The 22,125-nt window shown below is 52.8% G+C and overlaps 1 protein-coding gene across 1 annotated transcript; it reads right to left on the reverse strand.

Moving 5' to 3' along the window:
* Nucleotides 1-1,324: 1,324 nt before the first annotated feature.
* LOC131208234 (protein bark beetle) lies at nt 1,325-20,630 on the reverse strand. Its single transcript, XM_058200887.1, has 12 exons — nt 20,622-20,630; nt 18,574-18,598; nt 16,423-16,922; nt 11,766-11,941; nt 5,460-11,695; nt 5,184-5,395; nt 4,758-5,113; nt 4,571-4,696; nt 4,341-4,364; nt 3,746-4,214; nt 3,460-3,681; nt 1,325-3,148 (listed from the first exon to the last, which is right to left on the reverse strand). Exons 1-12 carry the CDS (start codon nt 20,628-20,630, stop codon nt 2,057-2,059), a joined length of 9,447 nt encoding a protein of 3,148 aa, XP_058056870.1. The 3' UTR covers nt 1,325-2,056.
* Between the last annotated feature and the right edge of the window lie 1,495 nt (nt 20,631-22,125).

A 22,125-nucleotide genomic window follows, 5' to 3' on the forward strand; every position in this document is an offset into this window, starting at 1 on the left:
ATCGCCGAACAATGCTCCATTTCTCTCCACCGCCGTGTCGTATCGTTCTTTGTGCTGACTGGATGCATTACTGCAGTCGGGGAGCCCAATGGGGAAAGCTGTCTAAAACCAAAACAATTCGACCTAAAATTGGCGCACGGGGACAAGAAAACTACCACACACTGAATTCCCACTCTCCAACACAGCCCAGCAGTCCAGCGAAAGGCGGCCACCGCACCGTCAAAACAGACCGACCCAACTGCTATTCTGTTGGCCGACCATATTTTATCGCTCGCAGACTCCGTCTTTCCGCTTTTCTTTCTCGCCTCCACATCCTAGGCCACTTTTCTCACCAAGCATCCTGTTTTCTCACTACACGCTCACATCTCACCCGTCGCGGAACCCCGACAATTGGGGCTTGCTTCTTGTTCTAAGGGGGCCCAAAACCATTTCGCACGCACGCGTACGCAATAATAATGCTAGTAGGAAATATTGGAGCAGTTTGGCGGAATGCACGGTTTAAAGTGCCATGGTTCTCGAGGGTGCATCTTACGAGTGCGACCAAGATAAGCTTGAAGTTCTTAAGTCTTGAAGCGAGGCTTGGATTGGGATCTACAAAGTTTGCTCGCTAAAACAACAACAGAACGGGATGAAACAACGATGCCTCACGCCGAGTCACCAACTAAACACAAACCAATAGGTCCAAATGGTTTCTCCCCAATCCGCTTATCAGGCGGCAGCGTGAGCAGGCAATTAATCTAGCAGGTTCCGATTGATTTCGTGTAACGGCCTGATTGGGGGGCCAGTGTTTTTGTGTCCCACCGTGTCACAATCCGTGAATCCGACACAATCGTAGCAGACAGCAACAAACACACGCAACGCACACACTTCCTCTCTCTTCAACAAGCAAACAATCAGCAGTCAGGTTTGCAAACCTACAAGCGAAAACCAGGGACCGGGAACGGAGAGCAATATTTTCTTGCATCGAAATAGCTATATTTTCTTACATTGCAACAGCAATATTTTCTTGCATTGTAAAAGCGAGAGAAACGAGAGAGAAAATACGAGAAAAAACAGAGACTGGGAACGCTAGAGAATTTTCTTCTATTTCTTTGTTTTTTATTCGTTTTGGAAATGCAAGATTTTCCCCCCCATTATGAAACTAGAATCGAGAACTCGATCGTTCGAGTGAACACAGTAAGAGAGAAAGCAGAATACAACAAGAGAGAAGGCAGAAAGAGAAAGCTACAGCAAAATGAACTCAAATGACCGTTCGAGTTTCGAGTTCGAGTTTCATAATAGGGGGGAGAGACAGGCGGTCAGACTGAAGAGAGAGAGAAGAGACCCGATTCAACCTACGAAAATCCCGAACGCATAACAAGCACGCACGCACACATACCAACAAATTGATGTTTTTTGGTGCAACTTTTCTCCGGCAGATGGATTTTCCTCGAGCCACGATTATAGCAAACTTTATAGCCATGTTTATGTGTATGATTTCTTGTTTGCTTTTGAACTTTAAACATTAACAGGGTTTCGACTGATCATATTCTTCCACTAATTCCTGCATCTCGATTGTCGCCTCGATTATCGTGTCAACGTTTTGCTGTATAATTGTGTTATCTACCGTACATATCACGTAAATTCTGCAGAAATATTCATTGTCCAACGGCATCGTTGAGTCATCAGCTTCATGGCCAATAATGAAGGCAGTAAACTCTGGGCGCAACATAAAAACGGGATATCTTCCGTGTTTAAAAGTAAAGTAAGCACACCTAAGGCACCCAGAAGGGCGGAGCGCGGTCACGAATATTCTTGAGAGTGCAACTGCGAAAACGCGTTTTACTTCTTAAATTTTTTTGAATAAATTGAATTTCTTTCTCCTCTTCTCTGAGTGAAAAGCGTAAAAAGCTTTCCGCCCGTGCAAAAGCACCGCGGAAAGCACCTTACAAATGTGTGCTTGGCCAGTTAAGCTTTCGAAGCGCGCAGCAAGCTTCGTCGATACGCCTTTTTTCCGCTTATTTCTAACTGTACAATTCGTTTTCGAACAGAAACCGGCCACATTCTCGCCCGAACCTCACATTGCCGTTTCCAGCGGTTGCGAGTAGCTCCGGCTGTCCGAACTCAGCATCGCCGGACCCGCGGACGGATCGTCAAAGTTGGTCTCCAACAGTGCCTCCGACTTTGAGCGCGCATAGTTTGATCTCGAGGGTAGCGTCGTTGGCGACGGGGTATCCGGCGGCACCGGCGAGATGGGAACCTGTTCTCCGGATGACTCGTACAGCGTTTTGGGCCGCTGGCTATCGTTGCGCGGTGGCGGTAGTATCGAGTCACGTTCTCGGCCCGGTTGGGCGTACTTTTTGACCGCTTTCATGTACGAATCCGGTCGCCGCATCTGTTCCGGCTCCGGTGGAGCTGGCCGGCGCACCTGTATCGATGGTTGCTGGTAAACGTGAGCGACGGGAGGCGCGGGTCTTGGCGGTATACGCTGACTAGCGGCCGCCGCCCCGCCATACGCCAGCCCGCTGACCGTGGACATCGAGTCGGACTGAGAACTGCGTGTTGGCTGAAAACTGCTGTGGCTAATCGGTGACGGGGGTTCGTACTCGGGCAAATGTTGCTTCAGTTCGTGCAGAAACGATAGTTTATCGTGCACGCGTATCGGTAGTGTACTCGAGTTTCCGTAGTAATCGGAACCGGTCTCTTCGAGATCATCGCCGCCTCCCGGGGCGTGTATGATCGGCGTGTCTTCGTTGATGGCAGTGCTGATTGAGTTGTTGCGTGTCACGCCGGAATAGGTTGTCGAGGTGTCGCGGAATCCCTCGTTCCGGAACGCCAGTTCGATGGCTGAGCCCCCACCATGGCTACTGTAGTCGGGCAATCCGTACACCTTCGTTTTCATGGGACTGTTGGCGGCACTACTGTGACCGGCCGGCAGATACTCAGTGGTGGCTGTCCCCCCGTTACTGTCACTGTAACCGAGTTGACTCTTGAGCTGCTCGGCGTACTCGTTGCCGTACTGTTGCTTGTGCTTGTGATCATACATGTCGTAGCCGGTTTCCGTGCTCAGTACACTCTTGTCCACGGATTCGATCGAACCGTTCGATGCCATTCGTTTGTAGTCGTTCGTTGTGGCCGTTCGCAGGGTATCCGTTGAACGGGACATTGCCTGTGGGAGAAAGGCAAGAGGGTAAGTTCACGGGCCGTGCGTCCGAAAATTCGGCTTGAAGGACAAACAAAGCGTGCAGACGAGCAAAGACCTACTGTCGAACGTTCAAACAAAACTTCAAACGTAATCACTTACGAAGAAATCTCTCTCTACACATCTGTAGGCTGCCGCGTGGAGTGCAAGAAATTGATTGGAAAGTGAAAAAAGTGTGATCGATCGGTAGCTTTCGGTGTAAAACAACGGAAAAGTGGCGATCGGTGCAAAACCAATTGTTAAGCTTTGACTTTTCCCTCCATTCGCTCAGCACTTACATAGTTTCGCCTACGAAGCGATCCCTGGGGATCGATACTGTTCAGACTTCGCATGCTTTGGCGTATGCTGTTGCGCCGCTGAAGGCGTTGCTCCTGCCGGTAGCGTGACTTACAGCACCAGCAAACGCAAACGGTACAAATGAGGACAATGACCAGGGCAAGGGCCACGATGATGCCGATCACCTCCACGCTAGCCGTCCAGTGGAGGGGATCAATCTCGACCTGCGAAAGAAACATTCCATGAAAGACATTCCATTGCGAAAGCCAAGCCGCGGCCAGTCCTCACCTTCGGATCGATTTCGCACAAGAACGCATGCCGGTTGTGGCACTCCTCTACCTCCACGTTCTGGTAGATGAACGAGGTGCACCGATCGATGTAGTTGGCATCCTGCACCCAAACCCGCTCGACGTTGCGCAAGTAGCGCGACTGCTGATCGAGGAACCGCCACAGCAGCGTCGCGTCGCCATGGATGAACGGTAGCGAGGCGTTATCGGAACGGCAAAAGTCTCGCGCCTCGCGGAAGCTCATCGGAGCACCGACGTACATGTAGCACGTGTCGATCAGCAGTGTCCACCCGGGCGGACACTTGCCATCCAGCACGGTCAGATTGTTCATGTGCAGCGGAAGATAGGATACCTCGAGCAGCTGCGGGTCATCCAGGCGATCGCGAATACGCGAACTGACGGCCAGTGTTTCGTTGTAACTCCAGTAGTTGTGTCGGGCATCGATTTTCGTCTTCCACACGTCCAGCGTGCTGCAAAAGCGAAAGAAAGGAGCATAAATCGTGGGCCGAAACAGAAGAAAGCGGTCCGCGCCGCGCCACACAAGCAAGCCCAACACCAACCGGCAGCAAAATGTCACAAATAACATCTGCACCTACCTATTCCAGTACTGGAAATCAATTCTGCCAGGGCCCAGTGATCAGCGACCACACAGCGATCCCCGTTTACGCAGAGGGTCAGAGGGATTGTAAGAGAAGGAGTAAGAACAAAATACAATAGAGACATGCAAAATTTTGAATAGAATTAACATGTTATCGTAAGGTCCGCCCTTTCGCCCGAAGGTAACAACTTACTACTCGATCGCCTACGGAAAAGGTACCCAACTTACATTGATCGGTTGACGGTTATTATTTCGTAATCGTTGTCCGGGTTGGCGAAAATATTGTCGATGTAGTGCTGGCCGGCCGTTCCGGCGACAATCGTGGCCCGTCCCGCCCAATCGGTAGCAACGTTACTGTGAATGGGAAGCAAAGCGTTACTTCCGAGTCTCAGGAGGATCTGGCTTCGGAACCTACTCATAGAACCCGTTGTGTGTGGTTGTCTGATAGATCGGTAAGCGAACGCGATCGAACCCGGACACCTGCACGATCCTCAGACCCTTGTTCCGGTGCACGTAGTTGAACGTAAAGTTCGACACGACCTGCCGCAGGACGATCACATCCCGGAAGGTGGCATCATTTTGCGTGATGTAGTTGTTGTGTATGATCACCTCCTGGTAGGGCGAAGATTGCCGCCCATCGACGTGGATCGCCGGTCGGTTGCGATTGCGCACAAACAGATTGTGATGGATCCAGCCGCGCAGTGACGTGGCCGAGCCACGGGAATCGGCCCGAACCATTACGCCCCCTTGGTTCGCCTCGATCAGATTGTTCTAGGAACACGAAACGGAATGTCATTAGTATCGTAAACAAAAACAGATATCGGCCACCCGAAAGACGCACCCGAAAGTGCAACGATTGCATGTTCTGCACATCGACCCGGATGGCTGACTCGCACGAAGAGAAGTTGCCGTACAGTTGGCGACAGTTGCGCATGATCCGGTTCCGCTCGAGGGTCAGTATCGGAGACACCTCGCCGACCGATGTGTACTGAAGGGCACCACCGACACATCCCACAATTTCCGTGTTCGAAATGTTGTGCTGCGCGTCGCGATCTGCAGAAGGGCAAAGAAACGATCAGTAACTCCCGTCGAAGCAGCACCCGATCACTACACTTACTGAAACCGATGGCCGATATCGGTAGCGTGACGACCTCCGCAATGAATCCGTGCCGTGCCGGCGCTCCGCTGGCAATCAGCCGAACGCTGAGGGCTGGTTCGATCGTGCGGAACAATCGCTTCTGGTTGTCTGAATCCGCATCGACCGTGCCGATCGTGCGCGCCGAAACGTTGTAGATGTCCCCGTCCATCAGCTGGATCATGTCCCGGCGGCCGTACTCCTTCGAGTGGTTGAACAGATTCGACTGCAGCAACCGGAACCCGAGCGGTTTCACGCGGTACGCACTCTTGAAGATTTTCACGCAATTGACCGGATTGTTGTCGTACTTGTAGTAAACCAGGACCCGCTCCTCGAGCGTGATCTCCTTGTTCGTGTCGCAGATGTCGATCATAGAGAACAGGTTGTACGGCAAGTCGAGGTCCTTCAGCGGGCTGTAGCTCGATTCGTCACTCTCGCGACCCTCGCCCGTCAGCGAGATGGCATTGATGCCCTGGCCCAGGGCACGCAGGATCCGCAGGTGGTTCAGGTGGATCGCGTTGGTCGGCGAGATCAGGTTCACGCCGTGGTGGGCACTGTCATGGATCGACACCGAGCTGATGCTCGGATTCTTGGCGATCGTCTGTATGGCCGGAGACTTTTCGCCGTGCAGCATTCCGGCGCGATCAATGCGCACACTGTCCATCACACTTTCCACCGGTTGTGTGATCGCGTGTGTGACCGTATCGTGGAGCCGATGCTCGTACAGGCTGGCCTCGAAGTCGGGGTTCGCGAAGCGTACGCCGCCCCAGTAGCGGTGCCGCTCCGGTTCGCCGTTGCAGCTGATGAACACAAACTCCGAGTCCCACTGGCACTCGTGCCGTCGTCCGTACAGCTGGCCGTTCAGCCGCTCCGGACACTCTTCCAAGCGCGCCTCGTCCCCGTGGCACTCCATCGGTTCGACCCAGGACCATATGCGCGTCAGCGAGTTCGTGTGGAACTCGATCCTCCGGTCGTGCCCGAAGAACACATCGAGCGGATCGTACCCCAGCTCCCGGCAAACGACCTGCGCGTTCCGCTCCGTGAACCGGCGATCGCAGATCGGGATCCACTGGAGCGTCGTGTGGTTGTAGTACTCCAGGAAGCCCTCCTTGGCCCGCTCGTTCTCCGACTCGCCCTGCGAGCAGTTGCGGTTCGTACAGAGCCGAATGGAGTCATAGTTGACCATGTTCTCCAGCGATCGCTCCACCCGCTGCCGCAGCCCTTCCGATGCGTTCTCGATCGGTTTCATGATCACCTCGGCATCGGTCGTCCCGCGCGCCAACAGTGTCCCGAGCACCAGAATGCCCACGTTCGGCGCAAACTCCATCACGACCCCCGGGAAGATGCTGAACGTGACGCCCGGCATCACGGTAATGTCCGATCGGACCACGTACGGTGCCGGTCGCCGGTAGATCGACAGGTTCTCCAGTATTCGGCCCCCGAGGGCATCCAAATCGACCGGCGGAAGCGGCCCACTGCTCACCGAGATGCTGCCATCGGTCACGTCCTCCACCAGATACGGCCGGTACAGGGCCTCCGCGTGGTTGTTCCAATCGTCGAAGTCGAATATGCGCCGCCGGATGTGCAGCTCGTCCTTGCTGCCCCACCAGTTCTCGCGTGCATCCAGATAGTTGCGCAGCCGGGCCGACTTGACGCCCGCAATCAGATCGTAGTCCTGCTGGTTGTTCGAGATGACGTTCCGATAGATCTGCACCTTCTGCACGCCACCGAACCCGATCACACACGTCGGATCGTTGGCGTTGCTCCGCTCGCCGCGGATAAAGTTGCGCATCGACGATCGCGTGTCCTTCAGCTGCTCATTGCTTTCGATCTGGTTAAACGCCAGCAGGGCCGGTATCTCTCCTAGGATCTCACTTTGACTGTCCGACCGGAACTCGACCATGTACGCCCCGTAGTTGCGCTTGATCCGATTATTGTCGATCCGCATCTTCTTCTCCATGCCCCGGAACCCGATCAGCCCCTGGGCGCACACGTTCTCGGTGAAGATGTTGGACGAAATGTTGACCGCCGCGTAGTGGCCATCGATCAGGATGGCAAACTTGCGATTCCGAGCCCACGTATCGTTCCCCAGGAACACGGAGTGGGTAAAGTTTTCGTTGTACTGCCAAACGTACGGCAGGCTGAGCTCGAGACCCCCAAGCGAGTTACTCTCGACCGTCGTGTCCTGCAGCACGTAATGGAACAGGTTATTCGAGGAGCGCAGGTCCTTCGAAAACTGCCGTATGCCACGGCCGTTGTCGCGGATCAAACTGTTGTTGACGTGGATCGTGATCTCCGAGATGTTGCTAACGTGCACGTCCCAGAACGGGGAATGGATAAACATCGCTTCCTCCCGGTTGTGGCTAAGCTCACAGTTGACCAGCTTGATTGATTCATTTGCCTTTCGCAGATACAGTTCACCCTTCTCGCCCAGGTACCGATTGTAGTACGTTCCCGTGATGCCGCGGAAGTTTCGCTGTATCTTTGTGGACGTTATCTGCAGTGTCGGCACCGGACCACGCACGATTCGATTGTACACGTTCTGCACGGGAGCCTGAATCGAACGGAGTACCAGTACGGCCCCTCCGAGAGCGCTGGCTCCACTGCGATACTGCAGGATCGCCCCGTAGCTGCTGGTGGTGAGCGGGAACACGGACAGATCGCGGTTCACCTGCCAAATGTCCGACTCGGTACTGCGCATCAGCGAGTCGTACAGCCAGATGTTCTCCGTCGACCGATTCTCGATCGGATTCAGCAACTGAACGCCGATCACGTAGCCCGGCTGGCAGCGGATGACGATCTGCTTGTCCACCGGATCGCCTCGAACCGGCGTGGTGATGATGTGCTTAATCTGCCACTGGTCAATGTCGATGTTGCTAACTGTGCTTTCCGGCAACAGGATCGGCCGATAGTCCGAGTCGTCCACGTTAAAGTCCGGCACCATGCTGAACCAGCTCGTGATTTCACGCTGCTCGAGCGACGACACGACCTGATCGTGATGGACACCCGAGGCTCGGTTATCCTTGATGATACTACCGTGCACCTTGAGTCCCAGCTGCTTGATACTGATGCCATTGCCACGGTTACCCGAGAACTCGGAATTTTTCACATTATTCACCGACGAACCGGCGTAGATGTCCGAGTAAATGATACCCAGCCCGTCCTGGAGGTTCTCGACCACACGCACACTGTCCAGATTGTGGCGGGCCAGGTCCATCTGCAGGGCCGGCTTAAACATGTTGGTCATGTAGTCGAACAGACCGGCCTTCTCGATCGTGACGTACTGCAGATCGGCCCTTTCGGCCAACACTCCGAACCGTAGCCCTGCCCAGGCTCCTTCGTAGCAGCGCACGCCGACGTCGTTTTCATGGCCGCAGGAGTTCTCAAAGTCCCCCCGGGAGGCCCTCTCCGCACGGCACCGCGTAATGTCGATGTCGTGTTCCGTGCAACGGACATGCGAAAGCAAGACGTCCTCACTCGTGCCCGCACCCGGCACTTCCGATCGCTGCAATCGCCAATCGGTCGGATTCAGCGCCAAGCCGAGCTGGTGGCACACCAGGGCCGCGTTCGTGATGGTCCACCCGTAATCGCACACCGTCCCCCAGACGCCCTCCACGTACACCTGCAGACGTCCCTCGTGATCGTTCTCCCCGCCGATAAGCCGTACCGGCACCTTCGGGATCTGCGGTTCCTGCGGAGCCTTCTCCACGATCGATTCCGTCTCGATGTCCATCGCAAACTCGGGATCTTCCGCGATCGCTTCCGTCGTATCATTGTCCATCATGACCGGTTCCCGTTTTAGCGTGAACAGAATATCGTCCGGCGAGCGGCCACGGGCCTCCAGCTTTCCGGTTACCATCATTCCGACACTCGGTGCAAAGTTTAGCGTAACGCCCGAATTCAGTATCAGCTTGCCTCCCGGGCGCACGTTAATGTCCCGCTCGACGGTGTACGTGCCGGCCGGAAGAATCTCCTGGCCGTCCACCTCGCCACCGATCCGTTCGCTGCCCTCCTTGTGGAAGAACGGCACAAACTTCTGGTACTGGGCGATAGTCTGCGTGCCCGGGTTGGAGTGGTGCAACAGGTACGGGAAGTACTCGATCTTCGCCAGATCGTAACGATCTTTTCGGTGGAACAGCCGGTCATAGATCCGCTCTTCGTCCTGGTTGCCGAGCCAGTTGTACGTCACGTTCAGCGCCTTGCTCTGGTCGGACAGCTGCGACCCCACCTCGTACTGTGACTCGTGGTTCGAGATGATGTTGCGGAACACGTCCACGTTGTTCGACGAGATCACGACCGGGGCGGCCACGCGCGATCGCGGATTTAGTCGCCCCTCACCGCCCAGACCCTCGCCTTCCGCCTCGAGCGGTCCGAACGCTTCCTTGACCCGGTTGCCCTTTACAAAGTTCCGCGTAAACAGCATCCACTGCGTCCCCCGGTCGGTGTTCGGAGACAATCCGAGTGAGGCCACGTAGATTCCTTCGTTGTTTAGGAAGTGGTTGTGCTGCACGATCAACCGCACCGGAAGGGCACGAAATTCTTCCCAGGGTCTATTGCGTGTGAGAAGCGCGCCATAGCGACCGCGCGTAAAGTGGTTGTACTCGATCCTTCCGTCCAGGTTCAGGATGGGGCTGATCATGATCGCCAGCCGGTTCGAATGCTCGAAGCTGTTGTGTCCGATCTGCAACCGTAGCCGGCGATTGTCTTGCGTCTCGAACCAGCACGACTGGACGTCGATCGCATCGCTAGTGCTGTCGTTGAACCAGTTCCCGGTTACGTTGACCCACGCATCGCCACAATAGTTCCCGTGCAGGATGCCCACTTCGAGATTTTTCGCAACCGTCGAATACTCCACCGTGGTGGTCTGGTTGAACTCGAGAAACTCTCGACGATCCTTCGTCGTTTGGTTAAGCCACACCGCGAACCCGTAGCCGCGGTTCGAAGCGATCGAGCTACGCGATATGTTCCGATTGCCACCGAAATAAGTGATGTTGATTCCGTCGCCCTGGTTGAAGGTGATCTTCGAGTCCGTCACATTCACATCGCCCACTCCGCTCGTCACATGCAGCCCGGCCGCGTGCCGATTGTTGGCGATCGTGGACGAGTGCACGTGCACCTGGGAACGCAAGTTGTCCACCGCGATGCCTCGTCCTCCATTGTCCACGATCGTCCCCTGGGTGACGTTCAGATCGTACGCCTTCGTGATGCCCGACGACACCCGGAAGTGCGCCAGAACCGCGGACCTCGGGTCGGCACGCAGTTTGATGAACAGTTTCTCCCTCGTGCTGGTCACACTCTGGGGCCGCGTCGAGTTGCGCACATTCCACGACGCCAGCAACCGATCGTTCTCCGACATCCCGTCGTAGATGGAGATGTGGGCCGTTTCGTTGCGCGTCATCTCGAAGTACACGAAGTGCATCGTCAGCACGTACCCGAATCCGGTTTCGAACGACCGGGCACACTCCTTCTGCGAGAGCGCAAACGGGGACTGCTCGAAGGACAGCTGCAGCGGATAGATCTGCCACGCGGTCGTCGTTAGGGTGCAAAAGTCAAACACCTTACTCCGATCGGTTCGCTCATCGGACCGCAGGTCGTGGCCAACGTAGCGGATGCCATCGGCACCGTTCTCACTCACGGTCACCCCCTCCAGGTGGGCCGATCCGTAGCTCGAGTTCATGAAGATGCCAAACCCTCGGCTACGCCTCACGGTCACATTTCGGAAGCTGAACGCTGCATCGTGCCTCGTCACGTTGATGCCCGTGTACGACGAGTGATCGATGGTGACGTGCTCCAGGACCGGTGGCACACCGAGGACACTCACAGCCGCATCGGCCGTTCCTCCACGACCCGTCCCCGCCCGAACAATGTCAACGTGGCGCAGTTGCGACAACGAAATGGAATCGTACAACACGTGGTTGTACGAGAGCGTTTCCTTGCTTTCGGCGTTCTCGAACCGAAGGCCTCGCCAGTGGGGCGTCACGTGGTCGAAGAGCGGCAAACACTGCACCCCGATGTCACTGTGATAGTCACAGACCCCCGATCCGACCTGCTTCGTAGCCCATGCGCAATCAAACAAGGAACCCTCGGTGCCGCGGCAGTGTGGCTCTTCGTACAGTAACCGTGGCTCGTAGTTCGGGATACGATCCATCCAGTTCCAGAAGCGGCCCCCCTTGAAGCCCATCTGTCGGCACGTGGTCTCATAGTCGGCGATGGTCCAGCTGGAAGGCGAAAGAATGAAATGTTTAACTACGGTGTGTCCCGGAAAGCTGCACTGCAACCGTTACGTACTTCTTGGAGTTTGAGCACACCGATCGCCACTTGCCCCGGTTGAGCAGCTGGAGACGACCGGCGAGCGGACTGGGACCGTCCACCAAGCGAACGCCGGCTTCGCGGGGATCGGACGGAACGTCTTCGTAGCCGGTGTTGGGAAGCGTCGTGAGGTGTATTTTGTTCTCGGCAGTGCCCTGGCAGGATGAGGGAAAGAAGAAACATGAATAGTTTATTAGTTTTTAAACCGAAGTTTCGCTATTAGTTTGTTACTGATGAGAGAGAAATGTGATTTATTTGCTACTCTCCTTTCACGCAAGGTTCCGTTCCCCTCCGCGGTGAGTAAGTTGCCAACCGTTATGCGCCGATGCCATTAAATGCCGGCCACGCCGAGGCATTGCATAATAAAAGCACCACGCGAAAAGCCCGCCCCTCTACGCCATTCGAAACGCAGGTGAAACCCGTTCGAGAAATGCACAGCTTGCGGTTAAATAAATCGCCAAAAAGAAAAGCAATGAGTCGTATATTTAAATAACAATTGAAATGGCCATAAGAATCGTCCCGTTATGGTACGCGTGACCTTTCCTTGGATCCTATGCTCGATTTTACGTAAACAGTGTCTATGTTTATAACATTTTATTTATTGTCTACTTCGTTTCTTGTTTCATTTACTTAACGGAACATCATTTTTTAAATGGAATTTCCTTGTCGCTCGCGACGTGCTGCGCAACTTGATACCTGGGCCTTTGGCGCATGTTCCTTACGCTGGAGCGAGCTGGCAACATACCAACAGTTCAATTACACCAACACTACACCCCGTTTGCGCTATTTTACCGGCTTTCGCGGGGCACTCCGGTTGCCCGCTCATTAATGTAGGTCAGGTGCGGAGCACGCATACCATATAAACGATTTCAAATCGCATGCACGGAGCACACCGCGGGATTTCTGGAGGATTTCATGCCGGGTTTGTAAGTGAGTAATTGTTTTTTCGAGGAGGCTGACGGGTTGTTTCTTCATCACCAACTTCCCAAAAAAGGGAGCACCGAAACCATTTTTTGGTGTACCGCAAGCACATGGGAAGATCCATATAGAAAAGCTCATAATCAAAACGATCCCACTGTTGAATGAAAAATGGAGGATCATTAGAAAAACGCCAAACGGCAGACACGGATTCGACCTAGGTTGCCTGCGTGCGAGCGAGTCGTTGGTCGTTTGGTCGTTTAGAAGACTAACAAATGCGAAACCATAAATTACGGGCCGCTTCAGCTCGAATCTCGGGTGCTGCTCCGTACGATTGAATCAATCAACCGAAAAATGATTTCCTTTCTCCAATTTTCATAAATGAAGCCATTATCGACCTTCGTTCGAATTGGCCTTTGCAGTCCAAATCAATGTAACACCAGACCAGGTATTGTTGGTGGAAAATAACAAATATTTCGCCTGTTGTGACTCGAGGGGTCACGCATCGGCAGCTTGCGTCGCGTCGGTGCGCAGGAGTGCAACAGGTGCCGCATCCGGTGTGGCCGCGGTCTATTCGTAGTAATGCACCGTGAAGAACCGGTTTATTTGATAGACTACCCACTAGGGTAACTGCACTACCTTAACGGCAAAGGTAGCTTGCAGGTGTCGCTCGAAAGTGTGTCACACATGGCGCCGCTCAAATATAGAACGAGCATAAATTTAGTAAATGTAGCTCTCCGTGGCTTGAGTACATTAAAACATTATCATCATCTTTCTACTGCACAAAGATGACAGCAGTAGAGAGTATGGACGGATCGTTGCCATGACGACCGCGATGACGTTTCGCGGCCCACTCGAAGCATCGCGAAACATCGATCTCAGAACGTTGGCGATGACTCACAGCAGCAGATAGTGACATCAGTTTAGAATTACACCCCTTGGTCTGACCAATGTGCTCCATCCTCCGCTGATTCATTCACTGCATCGTAAGAGATGACTAATGCTATCCCCGGAGGGCGGTGTCCACGCCTAATGCGTTCATTCACTACTTTTGCATCGATCGTAAAGGGCGGCACACCGTTATGTGCATCGCACGCAACGGGGACGTCTATTGTGCATTTCGCTGATGACGTGATTATGGGGGACCGAAGGATTCGCGCCCCAGTGAGCCGCCATTGTCTGGCGATCACGATGAGTCCCAAACACCAGTTGGCGGTGAACAACCCCTAAAAAAAGGAGACGAACAATGGATGGTGCAAGAACCGCGGGCACGCATTCTCTGTGGTCCCAGCGGATGATGTTGCAAACTCCCTCCCCAGCTGAACTTCGAGATAATGTGACCACTGGGAAGCATATTTTTCCCCTCCGTGCTTCTTCTCTCTTTTTGGAGCTCAATTAATTGCGGTTGACCATGGTGAACTACATTCCCTTGCTTTCTGGGAATCCACCCGGGAATCCAATTAGCTGATCGTGGCACAAGCCGAGCCGAGAGCGCTGTGTACAATCTGACCTCTGGACCGAGCCCTTCAGTACTGTCACAGTGCCACGCTGCGTCTAAAGGTCGGGGTTAATTGATTAACAACGTCCGCCACAACGTCTTCGGCGTCGCGACGTATTGCTGAATGAATCTTCCGCACGTTACGGCCCACACGACGCCGATCGTCTCAACCGAAGAGAATGTAATTTACTCAAGCGTTAAAAGCGGCCGTGGCAGACATTTTGCTTTCCGGGTGACCGACACCGATCGAACTAATAAAAAGGGCCTGCCCACCAAAAACCTGGTCAATGTTTCATGTGACACACTTCACACGGACCCTTAAACGAGAACAACATCTTTTTTCGGAATAAAATGTTTGGGGCTATCCAACTAATATGTACATTTTTTTTACGTAACGTTGCTGTGGTCGGCTCTCTTACGAAGCCTCCGTTAATTTCCAATTAGTTACCAAACCCGGCCAGGCATGAAATCGAAAGTAAGCAAAAATGGTTTCTCAGCCCCTCAGCCGCCGCCCCAATCTGATGCGAAAGCTTCATCTTCTGGCTAATGTTCGCATAAAAATACTTTGAACACGGAAGATATGGAGAGACTAGGCCGCCTCCCGGTGCTGAGTGTGGGAAAATCGCTTCCCGGGTTTTTCCTACAATGGGAATCATTTTCATGCTGAACGCAAACATGGTTTCCACGCGTGTAGTGAGGAGTAAAGCCACGTGGTGTGGGGAAACGAACCGCCTAAACGGGTGCTAAACTTGCGCAAAGATCACTATTATTAGGTGTTTTGAAAGGTTGATAATAGAACTTACACTTTTATTCAACCTTTTTTGTATCACATTAGGTGATCAAAGGGGAATTCTGTTAGAGGACACGACAAACCATATCAAAACTGAAGCTAATTGTTTAATTAGTTGAATCGTGAAGGGGCCACCTTCGGGCGTTAAATTAAAAATTACGAAACGACACCCCGCACACGCAGACGATCAGAGTATTATTTTATCGTTTCAATTAACCCCTGAGGTTAACCACGGGACGAGTTAATCTAATAATCGCGACACTTTCTCGTATAGAACTCCGCCAACAGAGCGAGAGAAAGAAACAACGATGGTTCGCAACGAAAGCAAGCAATTCGAGATGGAAAAATGCGTGAGGACAACATCCGTAAGGCGCAACGATCGCGCACGATCGGTGAAGGCCCAAAAGGAGAAAACCCCTTCGTAGCGTTCATTCTCCTCTAGTAAATTAATTTTGGACTTGCGATGGACTCGAGTGCGAATAATTTAATGCTTTGCTAAGCCCGCCAGTGGGCGCACCAACAAATCTAACCATCTTAGACGGGATCTGTTCGACTCACGGCACGCCACCGAAAATCGGCGAGCTGGAACGTGGTCGAAACGGTGTAACGCGTCCGCGCGTTCAATGGCTTCTCGCGTGGCCGAAACCACATTCGGGGGAAGTGAAAACAGAACCTGAAGCAAAGCGAACCTAGTTGGAGCAAAAACTAGAGAAAGAGGCTGTCATTGTGGTAGATACCGAGACGAGCGAAGCGTGACGGAGAAGATTAATGGCGCCCATGTGGCGACCGATTTATGGGTAAGCGTTTTTTCTACTTTTACTACCGCACGGAAACGGAACTTTCTCGCCGATCGTCCAAACATTCTCAAGAAAATCGAGAAAATCGGGGCGCCCCATCGATTGGACCCAATCACTATGGTTTCTGTTACAGAAGTCAATCGATTAGGATGCGATCCTGGCTCAGGAAGAAATATAAATATTTTGTATTACTGATAACATTAAGCTGATAGTTCGAAAAACTGTTTACCTAAACCCGAACAAAGACTTCTTCTTCGGCCCCAGGTTTCTCAGTTCTCGCAACTATCGGGCGCATGTTTGCGTACAACCTGTTTCAGCGGCTTGCGACATCCACAACCCTACACAACTGGAAAAGGCCATGGGAAGGGCTTCTCACGAAGCATATCGCGGCCCTTTGTCGTAGTGTCTGAGGCGACGCTTGATAAGCGTCGAAAGAACGATAACGCGTCTACCGCTGCAAACAAAACAGGTGGAATTACAATCAGACATTGCCCAACCCAAATAAATACGGCAGAGGCCGCGACGCTCGTACAACGACCACCGAAATCCAAAGCTCGAGGGATGGGTGTACCCCGATGCGAAGGTTTCCTCGCGATTAGATAAGGGGAATCAGGAATCGACACCCGGACTTACCATGGCTACCATCGAACCACGCACCGTGATGCCAACCATCGGTGCAAAGTGGATCGATACACCGGCCTCGATGATTAACCGTGCCCGCCGTTCCACCTCCAGGTCCGTACGGAGTGAGTAAGGACTCTCGGAGGCCCGCAGGACCTTCTCGCCTAGTACCACATCGCCGACGATCTCCGTGTACTTCTCGCCAGCCTCACGATCGCCGGCCGTATCACCCGGATATTGATAGTGTGAATCACTGCCACCGGCCGCCCCATCGTCCTCACCGACGCCACCCGAAACGATGTGGTTCGTAATGATCTCCTTACTGCTCGGCGCGGGCACGTGCTCGACATCACGATCAGGGTGATGGTGCCCCCCGAAATCATCCACTTCTTCCACCTGACACTGACCAGCACCGAACAGAGAACCACAAAATAACACTATCGCCACCAGGGCAGCACCGGATTTGTAGCCTCCGGACGGCTCTTTCAGACGATTTTTCCATTGTTTCACTGCTCGCTTCGCTGCACTGTGGCGAGCCACCATATTGAACACTGTGGAGGCACTTAAATCTAAGCACTTTCTTCTCTTCGTTATAAATGCACTTTTTCGTTGATTTGAACACATTCAGCATGCCCATTCAACTCATCACGATCGCGAATGTGTTTCTCCGACTCGGAGCTCGGAAACTGAAATCCACCAGCGGAAAGGCTACTTAGATGTGACGAATCGGGTGCGCTGTCAGTCGCCGTCAAGCGCCACCGTTCACTGGAATAGAAACGGCACACATACACCGCGGCTTTAGTAAGAAGTTACTACAACAATTAGAAATACTACGGGAGAGAGAGAGAGAGAAAGGGTTGATAAAGACGCGAAAACAACACCCAAAGATAAGCACACTGGAGAGAATTACGATAAAGAACAACGCTCAGCGTGCGCTGCCGGAATGGAACAAACACCTTCGCAGCCTACTGGAGCTGCTGCTACTAACATTAGCTCATCCGGCGATCGCGTCACTTCGCGGCCATCATAGCGCGTGTTACGGGAAACCGGTTTTCCGGGGATGGAAGGAAATGTTTGAGGCCTCCTTTTTGGTGTCTGGCCAACCCAACAGAAAACAGCACCATGTCCCACCGTACCAGGGTGCCTCTACGCTGTGTCTGGGGCCAGAGTGTGATGCAATGCCGCAATTTACTCTCACCCTCAGTAATGGCGGCGGCAGGAAGGTATGCTTTGCTTTGCTGACCACTGGGCCCGAAAGCGTGGAATTATACCGTGAAATGGATTGGTGGAAGGTGGTCCGACGACCGAAGCAGCGCTTCAACGGTTTGCGATCGCTGAAGCTTTGTGTCAGCTCACTGAAGTTTTGGTGTTTAAATGTTAGTTCTGAACCGGACTAGAAATCGGATTTTACGTATGTAAAAGGAAAATCACAACTCGACGTCACAAAGCAATCCGGTCCCCGTTAATGTGGTCGAGCCATCGACCCCGCCATAATGACCGTGGAGGTTGGAGCTCCATCGCTTCAGCGGCACAGCGTTCCGCCCGGAATCATCCCCTGCCGTTAGATCCAGTTAGATGCGTCAGGTTTGTCACTGGCTCCTGGTGGAACGATCGTTTCAAAGCCCCTTTTTTAATCTCCATTTTTCACGAGTGAGTGTTGCGGCACCGGGAAGGTTCGCTAATGAAGAAGCCGAGGGACTGATGATTGACGACAGATTGACGCCTCTGCTTAGAACGCCCCCGTTGGCGCAGTAACGAGCTTACCAGAGTGCAACCAACAGCGACACACTGTTCAGTGAGCAAATGTATCTGGGTTGAGTGTTGGTTTCGTTTCTTGCAAGAAGCAATAACTGGAACATAACAAGAGGAAACGGGAGGCTGCTGTTGACCCGATTCCGGTTTGAAACCGGAGCCCGAAGCTTTGCCACCGTGAGGAAACCCGTAAAAATCGGGAAAATTGATAATGCCAGCCAGCAACTCCCATTCCGATGAAATGGGCACAGAAGTATTACTCCCAGTCTCGGCCACTGGTTCGCCCAATGGTCTCACGCAGCGGTCTTCGGTGAGTTGGTCACCGCGTTGGCTTTTGTGGTGGAAGTGAAAATTTAAAGTGTGAAACAGATGGCCACACATTGCAGTGGTCGCAAGAAAATTGACCGACACACCTTGCTCGATTGTTCGACTTTAGCTTGAAATTATGTAAACTTACTTTGGGGCCTCAGACGATTTAAATCTCTTTGTTGGAGGGGCTTTCCTGAATGTTTCGATGTTTCGGTGCAGATACGCCCGGACGGTAAGTGAAAGGTTTACAGAGATTTCATACCGCCAAGTTTACGCCCTGGCCCCGTTGGTGACCTCACGAATGTAATTTTCACATCCAATCCGAGTCAAATTTTCACCTCAATTCCGCTTCCGCTCCGTGATCGGCAGGCAGTGGAGATAAAATGCGCTTATTTCACTCCATTGAAAGCGCTTTCACTGTGCCTTTCCGAGCCTTCTGGTGAGTGATCCTCGCTGCACCGAAATGCCCTCTTGAACTGCGGACAAGCTCCTCATAAAGTTCGTGTTTGGATAGTCGGTTGCACGCGTTTGGTGCAGTGAACAAATGGTAATTATGTTGCAAAAAGAAAGCGACAGTAGCGATCTGATAGCAGGAAACAAAAGAAAAGTCAGACGAGAAAGCCTGGCGCGCGGCATAACACACGAATATGTTAAAACAATGGGCGCTCACTCGGTCGAAAATAGCACAAATTAGTAAAATAAATTTCGCAGGCTGAGATTCCTTTGTTGAGCAGTTATTGAAAATGGAATACTTCAAAGTAAATTAAATGTGACTAATTTGTCTTAATTTTGTCAATCTGATACGTAACTACCGATGTGAACCAAACAGTGTATTTAATCCCCAAACAACCGCTTCACTTTCTTTGCGCCAAGGAAATTAGATGGAAGACGAAAATTGATGCTGAACAATGAAAGTATCGAGAAAAGCAAAATTTCAAGTTTTGCGTGACGACTCGCGACGAAAGTTTCCAACCAAACTGCCCAACTTGGTGCCTCCCGTCACGTTTTGGGTGTTTTCTATGACCACTCATTCAAATCGAAGACGGATACACCCCGATGGCACCGTATCATATTTCTTCTCACGCACAGCTCTACCGCGTCCGGCAACCGACTTTATGTCTTCGTCACTTTGTTGTCTTTGACCACACCTTACTGGGACACGGACCGTCCACCGATGGCACGGGAGTTGCTTCAACTGCAATCACGCACTTTAATCGTTATCGGGCAATGGTTTCTACTAGGCCGAGAACGGCGCATGAGTAATTGCACCGTCGAGCCGCGTCTTCGATGGCGAGAATGATTCAACCGTCCGGCCAACGTGCAACGCGTAAATGGAATTTGAAGCTGACTACGATGACCTCGCCGATGGCGGTGGCAAATGAGGCACGACGCTGTCAAACGTCTCGGGTTTCTTCTACCCTTGCGATCACCGTGTACAAAACAATGCCGTATGCTGCAGTTGGCACAGAGGGGCTTCTGGCGGGTAATGTGCATTTGTGTGCATTCACACCACACCCCTGTTCTTGGCCCTAACGATCTTAACGGACACTTTTTCATGTTAGTTTAGGTGCACGGTTCGTATACCGTTGAATGGGAAGCACTGTTCAGCGAGTTTAAAACACTATCTGCAGGCACTTTTCAAAGCCAGTTCCGGGATCCCTTTTCAACGGTTCGAAGCGAAAACTTTTTGAATATTTAAAAATCCACTTGCAACCGGAGAAAACCGCCGGTCAGCGGTCAGAATATCGGTAAGAAAACGGAAAACCGAGCGTTCGAAGCGAGAAGAAAGAACGGACAGCGAATGGGAAAGAAACAAACGATCGCCAGCGACGAACTCTTTTCTGTTTCTTATGCGCTCTCCGTCCACTTCCTGTGACTGGGCGCCAGAAAGGGACACCGTTACGAAGGCCATGAGCTGTAAACTTGTTTTCGTGCGTCTTGTAGCTGTGTGTGTCGGGAACCTCTTCGGGAGATCGCGACTACCAAGACGTTGGAGATCCCGATCGGAGGAATATCTTAGTCGGGATGATGTAGGCCGCGAGATATCGGACCGGGATTTCAAGAAGGTGGTTTGGCGGGTTGACGCCGGCTCACCCTCTGTGTGCATGCAATTATCGGTGCGCAAAGGAGCCAAACTCGTTTCAAATTGCCTTCGTCATTATGAAGTCAGACACCGAGAGGGGGTCAGGATACGAGAGGGCCAAGCGTGTCTATGTGTCGGTACGCTGCGAGGCTCGGCTTAATGATCAGAATGATGATCGAGTCTTGTGTTCCGGTGGCTCGAATCCTAACGACCGAAGGAAGGATGCAAATGAACAACAACAAAGTTGACATTCACTTTTAGCAGCAGAGAATGGTTTAATTACCGCAACACAAAGGTGGGAAAACTATCCGAAACCAACTGAAGGGCAACCTTTTTTCGGCCCCTCCACAAGCGCGCCAGAAAGAAGCATAAACAATGCACATGAGCCCCTAATTCGGAGGGCCCCGTTACCGTGTTTGGCCATCGCAGTTTAGCAATGCGCTTTCACAAGCCTCGTCTGGCCACCAAGGCGAGTGCGAAAGACCGGCTGGAAAGTAAACAACAATAACGCTTGAAAACAATAACCATTTCCGGCTGAAACGCAAACAAAAGTCACTTCCCGGTGACCGGGCGGCTTTGGCGTAGCTAACGGAACGGTCGAGTCCGAAATGTAAGGGCTCCCGTTTTAATGGCTCCGAAATTTGGTCCGAGAAGTTGCGGGTTGTTTGGGGATACTTAGGGACTCCGGCCGCTTGTTTGTTTTGCAGATGGATCCCACAGAGATACTGTCCGCTCCGCAGTCAGCTGTCTCCGGAGCCTGACCGTAAGGGCGCTGTTCAAATCGATTTTTGCCATTGATTGCGCACCGACCCAGATTTCTCACACGACAAAAAGACATCTCCGCAGCGAGTGAGTCACATGCTGGCGGCGACGAGCTGGCGCCACCAAGGTCACGGCATCCCTTCTCCGGCCAGCCGGCGACTACAGCGCTACAAAGCTTCGAGTGGCTCTCGGCTGACTGCACGTTGCATAAATCACTGCAAGCATCGCCTGACCTCCAGGGCGGGAGCTACAACATTGTTCGCGGTTGTACAACAAAGCCCAAAAAGGGCCGTCTCGGTTGTTCCAATCGGCATATGGCCATCCGCAGGCACAAAACACATTACGGCATTACTTCGTCCACGGCTCACTCGCGCAACTTGGGCCAGGTTCTGGCCAACATTTATGTTTCTTCTTCCAGTGGGGGGCGACCTGGCAATCACGATCAGTACGCGAGCGGCAACATTCCAGCGCAAACACAACCCGTGGGGGGCTACGAAAACCTGTTCTGGTACTGTCTCACTCGACGGCGCGCCAAGAAAGAGAGGAATCAACTGCAAAACAACGGCCAACACAGACAAAAGCCCGCACAGACACGCGCGCAAAGGGAAGGCGTCAAAGGCGAAGCAACGGACAGCACAAACCGCGTAACCGTCCGCTCCTGGGACCCCGCCGGTGGGGGGACTCGCCGCCGCCCCTCTCTGACCGATGAAAGATGGAGTTTCTGGATGCACTTTCTAGACGGCCCCAAAGTTGTGGGTTGCGTGTTCCTTTTCTTGACAATTGTTGGAAAATTCACTACCGCACGTTAT

Source organism: Anopheles bellator, chromosome 2 (assembly GCF_943735745.2).
Source record: "Anopheles bellator chromosome 2, idAnoBellAS_SP24_06.2, whole genome shotgun sequence".
Classification (NCBI taxonomy): Eukaryota; Metazoa; Arthropoda; class Insecta; order Diptera; family Culicidae; genus Anopheles; species Anopheles bellator.